At 42.3% G+C, this 19,031-nt stretch overlaps 1 protein-coding gene across 1 annotated transcript in view; it reads left to right on the top strand.

Annotated features, from left to right (window-relative positions):
- clstn2a (calsyntenin 2a) overlaps positions 1–18,246 on the top strand; it is a 100,336-nt gene extending 82,090 nt beyond the window's left edge. Inside the window, exons 10-18 of the mRNA XM_086043781.1 lie at positions 2,387–2,549; positions 7,906–8,072; positions 9,463–9,611; positions 11,751–11,956; positions 12,063–12,230; positions 13,791–13,936; positions 14,158–14,278; positions 14,363–14,553; positions 14,671–18,246. Of these exons, the coding sequence (XP_085899907.1) occupies positions 2,387–2,549; positions 7,906–8,072; positions 9,463–9,611; positions 11,751–11,956; positions 12,063–12,230; positions 13,791–13,936; positions 14,158–14,278; positions 14,363–14,553; positions 14,671–14,895 (1,536 nt within the window). The 3' untranslated portion in view covers positions 14,896–18,246. The remainder of the gene's footprint in view (positions 1–2,386; positions 2,550–7,905; positions 8,073–9,462; positions 9,612–11,750; positions 11,957–12,062; positions 12,231–13,790; positions 13,937–14,157; positions 14,279–14,362; positions 14,554–14,670) is intronic.
- The last annotated feature ends 785 nt before the right edge of the window (positions 18,247–19,031 follow it).

Genomic DNA, 19,031 nt, shown 5'->3' with positions numbered 1-19,031 from the left:
ATCGAGTTGCCGCCTCTCGTTTTTCCTGCGCTACGCCGGCAGCAATTTTGTATGCCGCTTTGCGCCAGCCTTCCAGACGTGCTACTTTAAGGTCATGGTTCAAGTCCCACTGATTTAAAAAAAAAAATTAATAAATAAATAAATGCATTCAAATGGCAACGAGTTGTTGGAGACGTGCTAGTCTGCTGTTGAAGTGCCCCGGAGCAAGGCATCTCAGACTACTGTTTGGTTCCCTTTGACCCTGACATCTCGCCTCGCAAGCCTCCATGTGTGTGATCGTGTTCTCTGTGTGGTGTGCAAAAAAAAAAATGTACAGCTGAGTTTAAATTGAATTTCCCCTTGGGGGATTGTAATCATTATAACACATTTTAAAAAAGAATTTAAAAATCAAATAATGTTAATGAGATCCAAAACAGTACTGAGTGGCGAGTCAGAGGAAAGAATAATCAGACAGGATAATGCTTTGCCTAGCCAACTTAGCATCCATTTCCACAGGCACTCAGCCAGACGGCCTTTTAAAACCAATTAATTCTACTTGTCTAGTCAAGTGCACATCCAAACCCTGAATGTGAGCTGGTGAAAACTGAAACACAACCTTTTAAAATAACACCGCATGTGCACTGTGGAAAATTCAGTATGTACGGACATATTAGCAAAACACGCTTCTACGTGAACGCGTATGTTGTTTAACTTTCACTCTAACTTTATGTTTCTTTGCATTGTGCACTTCCCTTCAATTTAATTCCTTCAATTGATTCTTAGAAGGAAAAAAAAAACAACGTACTAATGTAGTGTCTGTTGTAAAAGCAGACGCTTCACCTTTGTCCAGTACTTAGCATGTCCAAAAAATACACGATGCAGTTGTCGACTCTTCACCACAGTCCAAGTGACTGGGCACCGTAAAAAATAAGAATAATATATGGGTTGTAATGAGACTAAAATATGCTATCAATATGACAGAAATACATGCAACTAGTGTGTAAAGTAGAAGAATAAAATCTTTCACCGCAATTATCCATTGATTGTTGAAACGATTGTATTCCCTGAAAAATGGATTTAACTTTTCAAAAGGTAAGTGTTCATTCACGCTGAGATCAGCTTGTCTCCTTAAATTCCCAAATTTCCCATTTGTTTATTTCACGGCCAGGAGGAGCACCGAGTGTTTTGAGGTGTGTGTGTGTGTGTGTGTGTGTGTGGCCATGGGTTTTTCTGTCTTTGCTTAGAAAATGAAAAGAGATTTTCCTGGGGACGGCGTAATTACCAACATATAAACGATATATACTTTACATGGATGTGCTTTCCACGGAGATGGTCACAACTCCTTAGGTAAGCATGCAGGGGAAAAAGAGCATATTCCCGCGAGCATTGCTATTTTGTCTGTCTACATGCATTGCAGCGCCATTTCTGTTTCAATTTCAATTTCTTTATTTGAAGGGACAGTGCGAGTTGATGAACGTCATGAACAAAATATAGACGTAAACAAGCCACATTATAGGCATGAGCTAATTTCCTTTTGTTGTCTCCAGGCAGATGTTCCCTGATATAAAAATGATGAAATATGATTAAAAAAAACAACAACACATAATCGCATTGTAAAAACAAATGCGAATACATTGGTTCACAAATAAAGTGCAGCGTGCAAATGTGAAGAACAACAATCATCGTTCACTATCTCAAATCTTTGCTCGCAAGTCAAGGCCAAAAGTTGTCCAAATGACGGCTCGTATATTGAAAAACCGAGAAGGTGCCCCTGTATCTGTTTTGAGTCGTCACCGGGTCGGTGTAAACCTGTACATTTTTGCATGGCCCAAATTATTGCAGAAAAAAAAAAGGAATATGCTCTCAGTAAAATAAAATGAAACGGCAGCCAGTGGACTGAACGGAGTGATCCTCCGAGCTCCACTCGGCCGGCTCCTAATTTAAGATGCGGACATCCATGCGAAGCCATGCGTCAGCAGCCATTGAAGTGACACCTTTCAAGCTGGAGCCTGTCAAATCTATTAGCCATCAAAAAGCGCGTGAAAATCTCATTTTATCTGGATTGTCACTCAGCATATGTCTTGTAGGATTTTAATGAACAGCCCATTAGCCTGTCAGCAGCAGCAGCCATGAGCAGAGCATCCACAACTGAAATGAGTCGATTTCAAGCTCTCCAGAAGGCATTGGCAGTATTTCGCCCATGAACTCCCGCTCCTCAATTAAAACCGGCTACCCAAATAGACAAAATTATCGATGTATTTTTAACTGCCCTATTTCAGCGACTACCTTCCCTTTTGTTGGCATAATTCTGTATATAGAAACGTAACAAAAACTTCTTTTTTTTTTTTTAAACGGTCTTGTTGCCTAGTGACCAACTCATCTGTCTTCTTCTCATTCCCTTGTGTAGATCTGTGACAAAGAGTGGCACTATTATGTGATCAATGTGGAGTTCCCCGCCGTGACGCTCTTTGTGGATGGGGTGACCTACGAACCCTACCTGGTGACTGATGACTGGCCGATCCATGCCTCGAAAATCGATACGCAGCTCACAGTGGGCGCCTGCTGGCAAGGTTGGTGTTTGCGCGCTTGTGATTGCGAACCGCTTTCATTTTGACCTCACGTCACTTTTCATTCTTCGGCTGGTTTGATGTGATATGCGGTGGATGTGCGGTACAAAGAATGCACCCGCGCGCACAAATGAGCAAAACCTTTTTTCTAATGTGACCTGCACAATCAATTGCTCGCCAAAAACTGTTAAGAACGGTTCTCCTTTTGGCTTTTGCTGGCAAGCAAAGTAAATAAAGTCTACTTGAACAACTGAACGATTTGATTTGGGGTTAATCTGAATCACTCGGTGGTGGCAGATGTGCACTAACTCCCATTTAAGTCATTCACTGCCATTTGACGTATTGATTTGGCCTTTCGCCGCGCAGCCATTCAATGCCAGCAACTTATTTGTATTTTTTTCAAACGTTAGGGTACAAGAAAGTCTGAAAATGTCTGGTAGTGAATGAGTTCACTTTCAATTTGAATGTGATTGGTTAATTATCAACACAGTCACATCCCAGTTAGAAGTCTCGGGCAACCACATAACCTCATGTGTTTATTTTCACTTCTCCTTTCGAAAAGATTTTTTTTAACTCTCTAGAGTTGAGGAAACAAGTTCTGGAAATGATTTATCTTGGTCTTTTTTTTTTTTTTTTTTTTTTTAATCCTGCACGAAAATCTGAGCCGAGATACCATATTTCCTCAAATAGTGTCCCCAACTCTAATAATAGACACTGTGTCCCAATTACTTGCTGGGTACCTTCACTTGAACAAATGAAAAGGCCTCTCTCTCTCTCAAAGATGCCTCCGTTTTTGTGCTGAGGAAAAAAAATTGTCGGAAGTGTACTTGCCTCAGGTCATGTACAAAACACACATGCTGCAGTATTCTTCACACGGACATGAAGTAGTTGAACCGCTGAGCCCAGTTGATCTCTGTTGCTAAAGAAAAGCAGCAACCTGTCTCCCATCAATAAATATGTGGCGAATTACCACATGGCGTAAACAATTTCTCTGGGCACTATTAAAGCGGAAGTCAACCCAAAGATATTTTTTTCAAGAATATGTTCCCAGCGGGCCCATTAGTTGAAACAGGGCATTCTGATTCATTTTGCGTTTGTGGAATATAAGTTAAGAAGCAAAATGCACTTGTTTTTAGCTATCTTTGGGGGCGGCCATTTTGTTCCATCTGTCGACTAAAAATGACATCACAACTGCTCACAATCACCAATCGCGGCTGAAATGTTCTCTGAATCTGAGCCGTGGTTGGTCGTTGCGAGCAGTTGTGATGTCATTTTCAATCGACAGAAATGATAAAATGGCCGCCCGCAGAGATGGCTAAAAACGAGTGCATTTTGCTTCTTAACTTATATTCCACAAACGCAAAATGAATCCGAATGTCGTGTTTCAACCAGTGGGCCTGCTGGAAACATATTCTTGAAAAAAATATCTTTGGGTTGACTTCCGCTTGAAAGATGACTTTGCATTATGTGGAGAAGTAGACGTAGTCGGTCGATTACTTCAAATATGAAAATCTTCGTACAGTGAGTGATTGTTATTTTTGTTTGTACATTTTTTGTTTGATAGCCTCTACAATCGGAACATGCTAGCGGCGGCCATGTCGCCGCCGAAGGCCAGCACCGGATACACGACTCATTGTTATAAACATTACACGATTGCAAATTCTACTCACGTCGGTCGTCGAACAGCATAAAAAAACGGCGAAACCTTGCAACAAACGCTGCGATCCTGCACCAGCCACTGCCGAGCGATGTTGAATTAAAATCCCGTTTCAAGTACACATGCGCGCGCAGAGCATGTAGGAGGGAAAAATAAATACAGATTAAGATGTATGCCTTGGGGCTGTGAGCAATTCTTTTGAAAATGAGAAGCATGAGCAAAGTGGGTATCAAACAGGAAATGGCTGGTTGCAGCAGCTGGGAATACGAGGCGCCAACGATCACATTGTCGTGAATTGGAGCTGCTGCGCCATGATTCACTTCATTATAGAAATGTGCTTTGGGGGCTCGGCGTGCGTTCATGTCCGCGTGTGTCTGCGGACCGCCAGCAATGATCATTTGGTGCCGCAGCTCGCCTAAATTGAACCCCAACCTCCGTCGGTGACTTCAAAATGCCTCTTTCCCGACAAAATTTCGCTGGTCGTTTGAAATTCGCTTGATTGCAATTTTCTTTGAGTCATCATCGTTTCTGGCCGACTACATTTTTGCCTGATTTTTCTCCCTGCGAACTTGTGATTGTGAGAGAAAGCCCCGAAGGAAGGATTAAGCCGAGTGAATGGGCCACAACTTTGCCAGCTATTACATCCCAATGAAGCTGCCTTAAGCTTCACTAAGCTGGCACTGATAACTTTACAGGCCATTAGTGAGCAGGATTGCCTTTCCGGCTCTCATTTCACTAGCCCACCCCCTTTTACTCACAGTCAACATCACATTAATGAAGTGGGTGGACTCAGACATACACGCTCCGTCCGCTGCCCGGCAGCCAGAGAAATTTGTTGGCATATAACATGAACAGTGTGTGTTTTCTTTGTTTGTTTGGGTTTTTTTTTTTTTTTTTTTTTGACTCACTGTTTGAAGGAAGTTTTCACAATAGGCAAGGCCACAATGCAATACTCGATGTATAAAATAGCATCATCAAAAACAGTAAATGCAGCAACACGATTGTTTGGATTCTACCTCGGCACGTCACTTATTTGCGTGGTCATTTGTTGTGACGCAGAAGTCGCCAGTCTCAATCAAATGACCAGCTACCATATTGGGCAATGAAAAAAAAATAGTGAGGACATTTCTCCCAAAACAGCACTGTAAGACAGGGGGGGTCAATCTCATTTTTGTCACGGGCCGCATCGTAGTTCTGATTTCACTCGGAGGGCCGTTAGGACTGTTAACCCGTGTAAATGAATGATCGCCTTATACACAACTAATTGACGGATCACTAGTTTTGAAATCAGAAGCCACTAAATAATTTGTTCAACCATTTTTTAATGTATTTTAAAGGAAGGATTGGAAAGAAATGTTTGAAATATCGAATATGTTGTGTTAACAGTGAAGACAATTAAAAAAAAAAAAAAACATGTCAAGTCAACACATGATTTGTCTTTGCGGGCCACATAAAATGATGTCGCGGGCCGGACGTGGCCCCCGGGCCTTGGATTTGACACCTGTTCTGTAAGAGATGACACAAATGGTCAAATCTGCAGGTGAATCGAAACTCTGTATTAAATACATCAAACATATTGAAGGGGAACTGCATCATTTGCTGGTTCTAGAAGGGCACGGCCACTTCTAAAATGATGTATTTGAATCCATTTGATGCTTGTCACATATTTGTTGCGTGGTTAAAACCCAAATCTTGATTTGGTCCACTTGAACACGCTAATTACCAGAAGTATTTCCAAAATATTACTCCGTTTTTACTGGCACTTTGAGTTGTAGTTCAAAAGCCTAATAAAGACTGCACTACATCATACTGAGGAGTGTTTTTTTTAATTTTTTTTTTATGGCCGTTTCATGCTTTTGCATAATGTCATCAAAATATAAGAAACACCTCAGTGTGACGCACTTCTGTTTTTTTTTTCGGTGAAACATTGTGACATTTCCTCCTTCCGTCTTCATTTGGGCCCATCAGCCAACACAGCACACTGCAAATGTAACAGCAGCATGTGTAAAATGTGCCATAAAAATGTCCGGCCGCTCGCTTTGCAGCGAAAAGTGTGTGGGTTTAAAACACAACAGGGAAGAAAAATGACCCAAATGCTGTCTCCTGAGGCAGGACACGCTTTGGCTTTTACTTTAGAAAGAAGCAGCAAAGCAGAGGCAACATCAAAATAAGAACTTCCGTTGAGGATGAAATGCGGTAACACAAATGACGCATCAGCCAACTTGGCAGCTGGTACATAAATGTAAGAGGCTAACAGTGACGCGACGTCAATACTTTAAGAGCAACACGGAAGATAAAAGGAGTCCAAGAATTGTAACATGAATACTCATTGAAAGTGACATTGAGTCGCATGTTTTGTGTTTGTATTTATTGGCTATAAAAAAAACGTATATCCTCGCTGTGACAGTTGCGGAGCATTCTCGGATGAATATCCGTTGCGTCTGTCAAACCCGTGCTCCAAATTCCCGGGAGGAAGCGTCGACGACGTGCCAGATGTTGGGAGCCTGTCGTATCACATTGACGTTGCTCACTCTTACATGAATTCAGGCCATGTCACGCAGCTTTTTTTGTGCGTATCGCTCTTGTTCCGCTTCAACTGGGGGATATTTTACAGACTCCTCCGTGATTCCCCGATGTAGAGTGACTCAATGAAAGGGCATTTTTTAAAAATAGTTTTACCCTTCTCGCAGGCTTCGACACATTGAAATAGCCGAAATCGTTTTAACTTATTAAAACGGACTTTTTAAAGTTTTCCTTTGCATTTACCCGTACTATCTTGCTATCAAGAAATGGGAGCTTATCTCATGACATCACTTTGAGGAAAGGATGTGGAGCGCTCTCCAAATACAATGCAAAAGTGTGCTGGCTTCATGCGGTTTATTTGTCACTCCCAGTTGAGGTTTACTGTACCACTGACGTAAAACAAAAGAAATGTAAACATTTTATTTTGAAACTGCAAACTTTTAAGGCAAAGCATATCGTTAGATGAATGCTTCCATACAAAGTTGACACACTGAAGAGATTGTAAACCTTCAAACTGCTACTGTAAAAAAGTATGAAACACTGTATATTTGAAGAACAGAATGTTCAACCGAACCAACGAAACTCTGCTAGCTAAATGCTAACATTACACCCACTCGCTCACTGCCAGTTGAAGTCTCCTGTATAACTGACACAAAACACAAAAAAGAATTAAACTGCGTATATTTAAACACTAAATCTTCAACCCATCCATATAATAATGAAAGTTTGCTAACTTAATGCTAACATACTTCGTACAATGCGAAACACCAAAAATGTGTTCATGGAAATTAGCATAACTTAGCTTAGTTTATCTTAGCAAGATGTTCAACCAACTCACAGGCAGACATTTTCTTTGCTCTGTGGGAAGTAGTGGACCTTCTCTACCTCTTCTTGCTCTTAATTACATAAATATAAAAACTTGGCCGATACTTGGCTCCATCTCTTTTTTTTTTTTTTTTTTTTTTTTAGCGAGAGAGAAAGTACAACAGACATTGTCTATGGAGCTTCTCCCGTCGTCTTCTCCTCTGTTCCTTTCCAATTGTCCTTTATTGACCCACTTCTTCTTTTCCACCTGCGCGCTGAACATCACCTCCCTTATCTCCCTTCTCTGCTTTCTCTTCTTTTTCCTTATCTCCTCTATTCTTTTCCCTCCCCGCCATCATCCTCATTCCCGTTTAGGTGGCGAGGTAGCGACTCCGAGGTTCACCCAGTATTTCCGTGGCAGCTTGTCGGGCTTGACAATCCGCCCGGGCCGCATTGAAACCCAGAAGGTTATCTCCTGCTTGCAGGCCTGCAAAGAAGGTCTCGATATTAACTCCCTTGAAAGCCTGGCTAAGGACATCAAGGTGTGTGGTTATTGAGGTCAAAGGGTTAACAATACACCACACACACACACAGACACATTGTAAATTAATTATTAACCATAACACAAGCATGTGTAGCTCCAGATGCCGTAAGAATTTGTCAAAGGAAAAATGTTCTGTCTTTAGTAGATAACTCAAAAGCGAGAGGACAAGCCATTTTGAGGAGTAATGATACATCATCCATCCATTTTCTCAACCACTTTGTCTTCAATTACTCCCCAAAATACTTGCAACCTGGTGGTGGCTTGTCTATTTCTCTTTAGGCGCTTTAGGCGCAGTCATGTATACATACGCTCACGAACAGGCAGTTCGCCAGCTGCCTCGGCGCAAACAAGCGCAGACGTCTTGCGTTGTCTCACCGCAAAGTGATAAAATCAGAGAGAGACAAAGGAACAAGGTCTTGAGTTTATGAAGTTGTGGATTACATTTTAGAAGTGCAAAGAAATATGTATATCGTCGCTGTCCTGTGAAAAACACTTATGTACAATTTCTGAAGAAAAAAAAAAAAAATTACGTTAATACGATGTCTTTAACGCGGAAAAAACAATCACGTAAAAATACGAAAATTGAAAAAAAAAATGTAGATAAGTGTTTTGCACAGGACAGTGACAATATCCATAATGTTATGATAAAGAAATTCAAGAAAACTTTTTATTCTTTACAAGAATGAAGATTGTTGCGATAAAATGTCCTAATCATATGAGGTTGTATTTTCCCCAGATAGTCCTAAGATTCTAATATTAATAACAAAGTTTAACAAGGGAAGAAAGTTGTTATATTTTGCCTTTTTTGGCTAGAAAAGATACCTTTGGTTCTAAAAAAAAATTTTAGGCAGCGACGTCACAGATAGGTGCTGATACGTCACAATCATTTTAAGAGTTTGTTTTTAAATGAAAAGAAATCTGTGACGCAATATCAAGAAAGAAAATGGTCAAATAAATGTTCCCGCATAATTGCGACTCGCATAGTCACGTACTAGTAGATTTCATTTGAACCTATCCTTTATTTGATGAAAATCACCCCCCTCTGCTAATTTTGTGCTCAGTCGCAAGCCGTCTAAAAGGATCGCTTTGACGCCATCTTGGTGCCAACGAACTATGTCCAATTGAATTGAGGAGTTTCAATCGTAGTGCTTTGCCTCCGTCTTGTAGCCTCTATAGGCAATTATCCACCTTTCTGAGAGGCTGCCAATTACTCGCTCTGGATTGTTTCCCTTCGCCCGAGGAACACTATTAAAAAAATATGACAAACAAGTGAGTCATTTATTTTGTATCGAATATGGAAGGGCCTTGTTGCATTCGTATGGCGCGCAGTGTAAATCTTGGATATCTTTCAGTAACCACAGTGAAATTTTGCCCATTTCTTTCTCCAGTTCCATTTTAACCCTGCGCAGTCGATGCTGGTCGTGGAAGGAGAGGATCTCGACAGCATCAACACAGCCATGACCAAAGTGTCGTACATCAACTCCCGCCAGTTTCCAACGCCAGGCCTGCGACGGCTCCACATCAGCACCACTGTGCTGTGAGTGCTGCTGTTGTTATTTTTGAAATCCACCCGTCCGTTTTTGTATAGGTCTTGTCTCGAGGCGTCCGATAAGTGTGTCCAGGCGTGGCGGTGCCAAAGTATTTCTTCTGAAACAAACCCCTCATAGAGGTATATAAATCAGTGGTTGTCAAAGTTTTTGGGTCCGGGGTGGGGGGTGGGGGGGGGGGGGGGGGGAACTCGCAGGGGAGCAATTTTCCCAAGAACCCCCTCGTAATCCTAATGCGGATTAACTCATTCACTGCCAGACATTTTCAGACCTTCATTTACCTTAACGTTTGAAAAAAAAATTGAAAAAAATTTAAATAAGTTCCTGGGATTGAATGGCTGCACTGTGAAGTCAATTCGTCAATGGCAGCGTATGAGTTAAACATAACTACCACATGTACCCCTAAATAGCAACGGATTTTTTTTTTCCGTATGGCTTTGTTTAGATATTTTTAAAGCCAAACATATTTTTTCAAGAATACGTTCTGTGCAAGCCCACTAGTTGAAACAAGGCATTCTGATACATTTTGCGTTTGTGGAATAAGAGTTAATTCACCCGTCTCTGGCGGCGGCCATTTTGTCACTGCTCAGCTAACGACCAATCACGACTCAGCTTCAGAAAACAAGTCAGCTGTGGTTGGTCGTTATCTGAGCCCTGAGCAGTTGTGACGTCATTTTCGGTCGACAGAAGTGACAAAATGGCCGCCCCCTGAGATGGCTAAAGAGGGGTGCGTTTTGCCGCTTAATTCATATTCCGCAAACGCCATATTAATCCGAATGCCGTGTTTCAACCAGTCGGCCTGCTGGGAACATATTCTTGAAAAAAAATTAAATAGCGCCAAGGGAAAACTGTTAAGCCTTTAGTAGACAAGAGACAGGACAAGCACTTTGAGAATACGGAGAGCTACAATTTAATACATTTCCGTTCATTTTATCTCAAGGCACCGCTGTATTATTTGTGTTTTACTCGCTGACAGTCCTCATATGCGGTTAGGCACTTTTTGATACAAGATCATTTTGCTCAAAATAATTGCAGACCCCTGAGCTCTCCAGGCTGCAGTTTGAGAATCGCTGAAGCACAGTAAATGTCCTCAATCAGCAAATGTATCTCATTTGTAAGCGTACACTGTTAACCTGATCCAAATTGCGTGCTCGCAGATTTGCAAACCGACACCCTGCCGTTGCATTTTCTTTTCATTCCTTTTACTTTCCGCTGGCGACTGCAAACAATCTGATCACACAATCGGATCCGAGTCCTCCGAAACAAGTCTTGCGAACGACGCTGCGCTCAAAGTTCACATATGTGGTTCAATTTGGAGCCGGTCTTTTATAAAGTGCAGTATTTACATACACAGTGCATTCATGGGCTACGGCTAAAGTTAGCTGCTAAAGTTAGCCGCAAAAGCACTTGAGGGATGAACACGATTTATAGAAAAGGAAGCTTTGTGACGTTTCCACATTGTGAAGAGGTCCATCCTCCTCGTCATCATCTTGACAACTGCACAGTCGAAATAGAATGGAAGTAGAAAACATTTTATTGCCAGCGCACGGTGGACAAAATTGCAGAAAGACATAAAGGGGAAAAAATCTTTGCAATGATATTTTCTATGCGCCTTCACTAGTCTAAACACGGCATTCTGATTCATATTGCGTTTGTGAGAGCTAAGCAGCAAAATGCACCCGTTTTTTAGCCATCTCAGGGGGGCGGCCATTTTGTCACTTCTGTCGACTGAAAAATGACATCACAGTCGCTCAGGTCAATCACAGCTCACCTGATTTCCGAAGCTGAGCTATGATTAACTGTGACGTCATTTTCAGTTGACAGAAGTGACAAAATGGCCGCCCCCTGAGATGGGTGGACTTTAACTGCTTTACTCGTCGTCCGCAAATGCGATATTAATCGGAATGCCGTGTTCAGACAAGTGGAGAAAATATTACAGCAAAGATTTTTGCGGGGGCTTGACTTCGGCTTTAGCTAACATGTTACGGCAAGACAAAGTATAATGCTTTCAGCATTCACGCGATGATCATTAAATGTAGCGCGGTTCGCCGTAGCATCCGAGCCGATCCACCCGCCGAAGCGGAAACGCTGTCCCTCGGCTGCCATGTTCCGCTGCTTGTGTGTGCCAGGTGCTTCGGGGAGGACGCGTGTCTCTCCATCCCGGACGTCAAGGCAGTCGTCATGGTGCAGCCGCCCAGCGAACCGAGAATCACCATTACGGGATCCAATCGACTCGTCAGACCCGCCGTTGACCTTCTCGGCCCGCTGGGCGTGGCGCCTTTCAAGGAGCTTTACATCACCAGCACCGTAATGAAGGGAGACGGCTTCAGCGGATGTGAGACGTCCGCACGGGCGGGAAGTGTCCGCTAGCGTTGTCGGCGGTGCTCCCCGTGAGGGCTTTTATCGTTCGGCTTGTGTCACCTTTCTGTGCGCGCGTGCAGCTCGGAGGCCGGGCGTGATGGAGGTGATGCATAACTTGGACTACTGCGATATCCTGGTGATTGGGGACGAGCTGAATCCCGAAAGAGAGAGCCTACATATTCATCACAGCGCTCTGCTGGGAAAACACCTGGACGCCACCAACTCCACCTCGGGAATATCAATATATGGTCAGTTTGAACAGCTGCAGATGAATCAAATGTTGCCGTTCAGCAAGTTCACTGCTTCAATTTTCATGCTTGTGTTCACAGTCAAAAACACTCCAAAAAAATACTTAGCGGGCCTGTGTTCATCAAAAACTATGATGATGAGTAAGTGCCCATTGCAGCTTACGGAGGAAATCAACCCAAAGATATTTTTTTTCAAGAATATGTTCCCACCAGGCCCACTAGTTGAAACGGGGCATTCTGATTCATTTTGCGTTTGTGGAACTCAGTGTCCGGGGGCGGCCATTTTGTCAACCAATCACGGCTCAGCTTCAGAAAACAGGTCAGCCGTGATTGGTCATTACCGGAGCCCTGAGGAGTTGTGATGTGACAAAATGGCCGCGCCCGGAGATGGCTAAAAACGGCTGCATTTTGCAGCTTGACTCATATTTCATAGTAATCATATTGCCTTGTTTCAACTAGTGGGCCTGCATAAAACATATTCTTGAAAAAAAAAAAATGTTTGGGTCACTTTAAGCTTCATTGGTCATTTTTGCCCAGTGTCAGATGCTGGGTTGTCTTGTGTTAGAATTATTTTATTGCTAAAGGCACAGTTCTTTTTTTTTTTTTTTTTTTTTTTTTTTTTTTTAAGACCACGTCAGGAAAAGGTCATTTAAAAACTCCACATATGCTGCAGAGGTCATTTTGATGCCTTCCGGGATCCTAAAGCGGCCTACCATCACACAGCCCGAAAGATCACTCCGTTCACCTCTGAGATATTCCAAAAACTCCAGAGACACCAGAAGCTTGCTGTTGACTATTTTTTTTTTTTTTTTTAAATAGCTGATCTCTCAATTCAATGCATTTGAGCAATTTTGCCTCACAGGAAGTTTTCTTAATGAATGCACCCTTTTCCGACAGTTTTTTTTTTTTTTTTTTCTATTAATAAACTTTGAGTGTCTTTTCTTGAAATATCCAGTGATGTCATTACTTTAGCAAGATACTGGACTATTTCATCAGCAGAAAGAGCCTTCTTTCCCCTCATCTTGCATGAAAATTTTGACTTTTGAGTTCATAATCCCTTTGATTAACCTCATCTGGGAAACTAATTATGAAAACCGTTTGAGAGTTTTATCGGCGGTCCAAATAGACAGGAGAACTGTTGTGCAAAAAAAAAAAAAAAAAACATGCCCACTATAAAGACCTGTTTATTTAGCCTAAATTCAACATGCACAATAGTTAGGAACGCTGTGCAAATGTTGGACCGGGAAATTTGAGTCAAATGCCCAGCTCTGGATGTTACGGTAATCGTAAACTACTTTAACGCATACAGCGAACTATTACTGGATTACTGGAGTTTAATCGGAGACAGTTTCCGCTGGCGTGGCACGACCCTGAAGTTGGAAGTGCCGCTATACTGTAAAAGCCCACGTTAACCCTTGAAAAATGTGCAACGTAGTGGGCGAACACTGTTCTGTCATCGTTTTCGGACCAATTCGGTGAAATTGGACGATTTCCTGATCGGGAATCTGGTGTGATGGCGGATGAAAGCAATGCGTTAAAGATGGATTTTGTGTGCGCAAGGTGTGGACTCCATGGCCCACTACGAGCAGGCACTGCGTCAGGTGCGCTACAGGAACTGGCGACCCGCCACCCTCAGTGAAAGAAGGTTCCGACTCACCTGCTCGGAGCTTAACGGCCGTTACACCAGCAACGAATTCATCTTGGAGGTTATTTTCACTTTCATTCATCCTAGCTCAACTTTTTTTTTTCGCTCCCTTTGAGGACACGTCGCTCTTGATCCCAAATGATTAGCCGGCCTCCTCGTGGTCAAGTGCCTCAGCGTCTTCCGTCCCCCCCCCCCCCCCCCCCCCCCCACTCGACTCACTTGCATCGTCTCCCTGCTAGATGCGCAATCTGTGCAACCGCAAGTGTTCTTGTGCCATTTCAGGTCAGTGTTCTTCGCCACGCAAAGCCGGTGGAGCATGTCGGTCATCTGGCCCCTCAGGCGCAGTACATGAGAGCCGTTCATCAACCGCTCATGATACATGCTCCTAATTCCCACATGGGAGGTAAGACGTTTGTCTGATTGTCGCACACACACACACACAATATTATAATGTAATAGAAAAATGGTCCTTTTTCTTCTACTCCAGGACCGGCGCCTCCAGCAGCCACAGTCGTTATTGTGGTGTGCATCGCCGCCCTGGTGGTGATCGTTGTGATTGGCGTGTACAGAATTCATGCCACTCATCAGGAGGGCTCCAGAGAGGAAGAGGATGGAGCCAAAGAGCCCGAGCTGGACTGGGACAAGTCGGCACTCAACATCACTGTCAACCCCATGGAGGTAACCAGCTCGCCTGACTTTGCTCCCTGCAACTCAGTAGTTCCACTTCATGACGTTCGCGGGCAAAACTTTCCTGTAACACATGCGTGTAAACAACATTTCTGATTTGGAATTCAGAATGTGAGAGGCGCTCGCGCGCTCGGTGACGAAGCGAGCGGAGCGCTGTGTAGGGAGGAAGAAGAGGATGAAGAACATGTGGGAGGAATGCCAAGCGCCGAGTCGGATAACAGCGATGACGACGACGGCGGCGAGGAGGAGGACGAGGAGGAGGAAGATGAGGGGGAGATGGAAATGGCAAAGGAGAGGAAGCTCAAGTGGAATACTTCCTCCATAACATACTGACCACGCACAAGCAAAATATTTCTACACATTTACTGGACACATGGCGCTCTCTCTTTCTGGCTTTACACACACACTCGCACGCACGCACACCAACACACACGCACAGAGCCTAGCCCTTGCTCTCATTTCCAATCAAACATTTCCCCCTGCTGGCCAACGTTTTAACTACAGTCTAACTGGTCTCCATGAACTCAAAGCAGTCTTGTGTTGTTACTTTTGCGTTGGCAGGGTTCCACGTCCACAGTCATGAACAAGCATGGTGTTAGAGTACGTAGTTCGGACCCGGTCATACACCGCTCATAAAAGGTTGGGAATATCGGACGAAATTTCAGGATGAACCAACAATGGGGAATAACCTTTCGAGTTTAGCTTCATTGAACCTTTCTCTCAACTTTGGAAAGTCTCAAAGGCGTATGAGCCGCAAAAATCACAAGAACATCCACTTCACTTTGGGCGACGACTTTCATACGCCGGCAGAAGGTTACGGTGGAGAGACTGGAAGAGCCACAGAAAGGCACACACGTGGACATCCTTGTGAATTTTGCCCTTCAGCTTCTCGTTCAAGAATAGCAAGTCCTGCAAAACAAAAAAAAAAAAAAAAAAAAGGTCTGAAACATTAAACGGTTGGACGTGTTTGTTAAAAGGTTTGGAGAAGGTCAAATGTAGACATTAGAGGGCAATGGTTGTCTTTTTATACCAAGTACCACCTAACAAAAATGCGCGTGCTCTCCACGTATCAGCATCATGAGCGACAGTACCATACAGTAGCGTAGTAGGCCCGCGTGTTTATCAAGAAAGCAGGGCTTTTAGTCCTAAATTTGTAAGCTACTATAACATTTAAGCACAGTCTAAACATCAACACACAAAATTGTGCTTACGTGATTCTATTAAATCACATAAAAGTCAAATTTAAGTGAACTGAATTACTATATTACATATTATTCTTATAATGATAATTATGATTATGACAATCTGGTGTGCTAGAGAAGAAAAAGGGCAGATTCGGAATGAGCGCAACAATAAGAATCTAGAAAGGTTGACTTGCATCTCTGATTTTGAAAAATTTGTAAAAAAAAAAAGTGTTGACTGGTGTTACTGTCACACTTCATTTAAGGTCCATCCTGTAATTTCACCACAGAAGCAAATACCCCAAACTTGTTGTGAGTAGTGAATTTGATCTTTGAAATGAGATGCTTTTTTTTTTTTTTTTTTTTTTCCCCCCAAGATTACTTTTGTAGCATTTCTTTTTTAAGATTGCTCATGAAAGAGAATGACTCGTAGTCTTCGGTATGTAAACTGAGTTGATTTGCAATTGCACACATTGAAGAGAACAATCTGGTTTGGGTTGGTCTTTGCGCTGCTTTTTTTTTTTTTCTTTTCCCCTCCTTCGACGTGACACGAGAGTAGTAGCTCAACTTCGGCTCGTAGACTAGTTTGTGAAACACTTGTCGGTTTGCGCGTGTCCTTGTTTTCATCTCCGGCTCAAACCTGACACACCCTTTGTGCACTTATCTCGGAAACATCCCATTGCATGGCGACCATTAAAGAGAAAGAAAAAACAAACAAAAAAAAACATACTTTCGTGATTGTAAAACCTTGAGATTTACATGGACTAAACAGACACGACTGCGGTGGGGCCTTGCGATACGAGTTTCTTTCGGACCCCGACCTTGCTCGTAACTCAAAACACTCATCTCAAATCATCTTTGTCCATTGAAATGAATGAAAATGGCATTCATCCATTCCAGCCTACCCCCCCCCCTCCCAAAGCAAAAGTTTGTTTTGAACGAGAAAAATAGCACTTTATAATATTGTACTTGATAAAGACATACAGTACTGACATAATTAAAATGGAATATAAAGAAACCATTTTTGACACGTTTTTGCATCATTTCAACGGACATTTGTGCTGTGCCTTCTGGTGCGTTCACCTCGGCCACCTGGGGGCAGTATAGTACGGACGTGCGTATTTTACAAACTCCGATGCTGCAGTCATTCTTCGCAGATGATTAAGAATCTTTGCCTGTGAGTATATTATCTATATCCATGTGTTCAAATTTCCATTGATTAAATCAAAAGGTTCTACAACGGTGACTATTGATGCTAACCGTTAGCATGTGAATAGCGTTTTGTGTTATGCTAGCAGACTTTAAGGCAAATTTATGTGGTTGGTTTGAAGCGGAAGTCAACCCAAAACCTATTTTTTTTTAAGAATATGTTATTTGCAGGCCTACTAGTTGAAACACGGCATTCTGATTAATATTGTGTTTGTGCAATATGAGCTAAGCAACAAAATCCACCCGCTTTTAGCTGTTTCCGGGGGCGGCCATTTTCTCACTTCTGTCGACTGAAAATGACACCAAAGTTGCGCAAGGGCTCAGATAACGACCAATCACGGCTCAGCTTCAGAAAACAGTTCAGCCGTGATTGGTCGTTACCTAGCTGTGATGTCATTTTCGATCGACAGAAGTGTCAAAATGGCCGCCCCTAGATATGGCTAAAAACGGGTGCGTTTTGCTGCTTAACTCATATTTCATACACAACACATAACACAAACTGCCATCGTACAGGGCTCGAACATCATTAAAATAAAATCTGACCAAAAACGACCTCTTGTATCTCGAAAAGCTCCCAAATTGGGTCACTCGTATCTCAAGGCACCCCAGTAGGTCAGTTATCTTTTAGCTCCTTTGGTTTACCACAACTACCTTGATGCAGAGGTGATTAGCGTGATGCCATCAAATACTAAACCAGTAAAGCCACTCATGTTGTTTGGAGGCCAAAAGGTCCGAAAGCTGGTGTCCTAATGCAGTCTGTATCGGTAGCAGATATTAAAGACAAAGAGGTCACACTGTAGCTGATCTCTTCACTTTGAATTCCACTCCAGTGCCTCCAAGAAAGAAAACTCATAAAACAAGTTGCTTTAATCTTAAGTGTTAAAAGTGTTGCTTTACTCCCCACAAAAACTTCCCGCGAAAGGGCGGTTCCCTTTAAGAACATAAGAATCTCTCACTAACTTAACCCCGAAATAACCATGACCAATTTCAATATCTACATAAAACGTTTCCATGCCATAAGAATCCAATCTCAGATTAGTTCTCCTTTCTCGTTAATTCCTGTTGGCCTGGTTGTGATGTCATCATTGTGAGACATTTGTCAAGTTGTGCTTCTGACAGAGCAACTAACTCATTTCCATACATGAGGCAAACCTTGTAAAGAAGGAGTTATGAACAGTTCTTTTATATATTTCTTTTCTTTTTCTTACTTGTAAACAAATGTTCGATATCTCTCCCTTTGTAGTGGTCATCCCACTGCTTTCTGTATATTGACCAATAAAGAATTTAGAATCTAATATAATGTGTTTGTCTCGCTCTTTTTTTGTAGAACAATATCAAACGGACCCTGCAAACAGTGGCGGAGCTAGACTTTTATCCTTGGGGTGGCCAAGGCTATTTCGGGGGGTCCACAGACTATAACAATAAATTTGTTTCACGACTTCTCAATTGCAATCGGAATGTCAAATGCTGAAATGTACATACTAAGCACACAGGAGATGAGATTTATGTATATATGATTTGCAGTTTATTAATTTAAAAAACAATTTGGAAACAATGTTTCAATTATGCATTAATAATAACACATTTTGACAAAAATGGTGAAAATGCACAAACACATTCATAGTTACTCACACAATATCTCTCCCTCCCTCCCTCTCTATCATCTAGGGCTGTCCCAAAAGATTATTTTTCTCCCGATTAATCTATCGACTATTTTTCCGACTAGTTTAACAAAAGATTTTTTGACTAATCCAGCTATTTTTGGGTTGACGATTATTAATTTTAATTAATTCATCATATCAAACAATATTAAATGTGAAAATATGAGACGAACAAGTAGTTCTGCTAAAAGCTGTCTAAAGCTGGAATGGAACCTTGGCCATTCACGTCACAGTCATTTGCTCTCACCACTCAACTATGGTCATCTTGTTGCTGACAAGCTGTTATAACAAATACAAAGTGTTAGGATCATGAATGCTAGCGAACGCATCAAAGGCATTGTTTGATAGGAAATGAGACGACCATGTATAGTAAGGCGTTTTTTGACCATGTATAGGAAGGCAATTTTATGAAGAAAAA

Source organism: Filicampus tigris, chromosome 10, assembly GCF_054856515.1.
Source record: "Filicampus tigris isolate MCC_2025a chromosome 10, RoL_Ftig_1.0, whole genome shotgun sequence".
Classification (NCBI taxonomy): domain Eukaryota; kingdom Metazoa; phylum Chordata; class Actinopteri; order Syngnathiformes; family Syngnathidae; genus Filicampus; species Filicampus tigris.
Note: the sequence above shows the minus strand (reverse complement) of the source record. Positions and strands in the feature narration are given on the sequence as shown.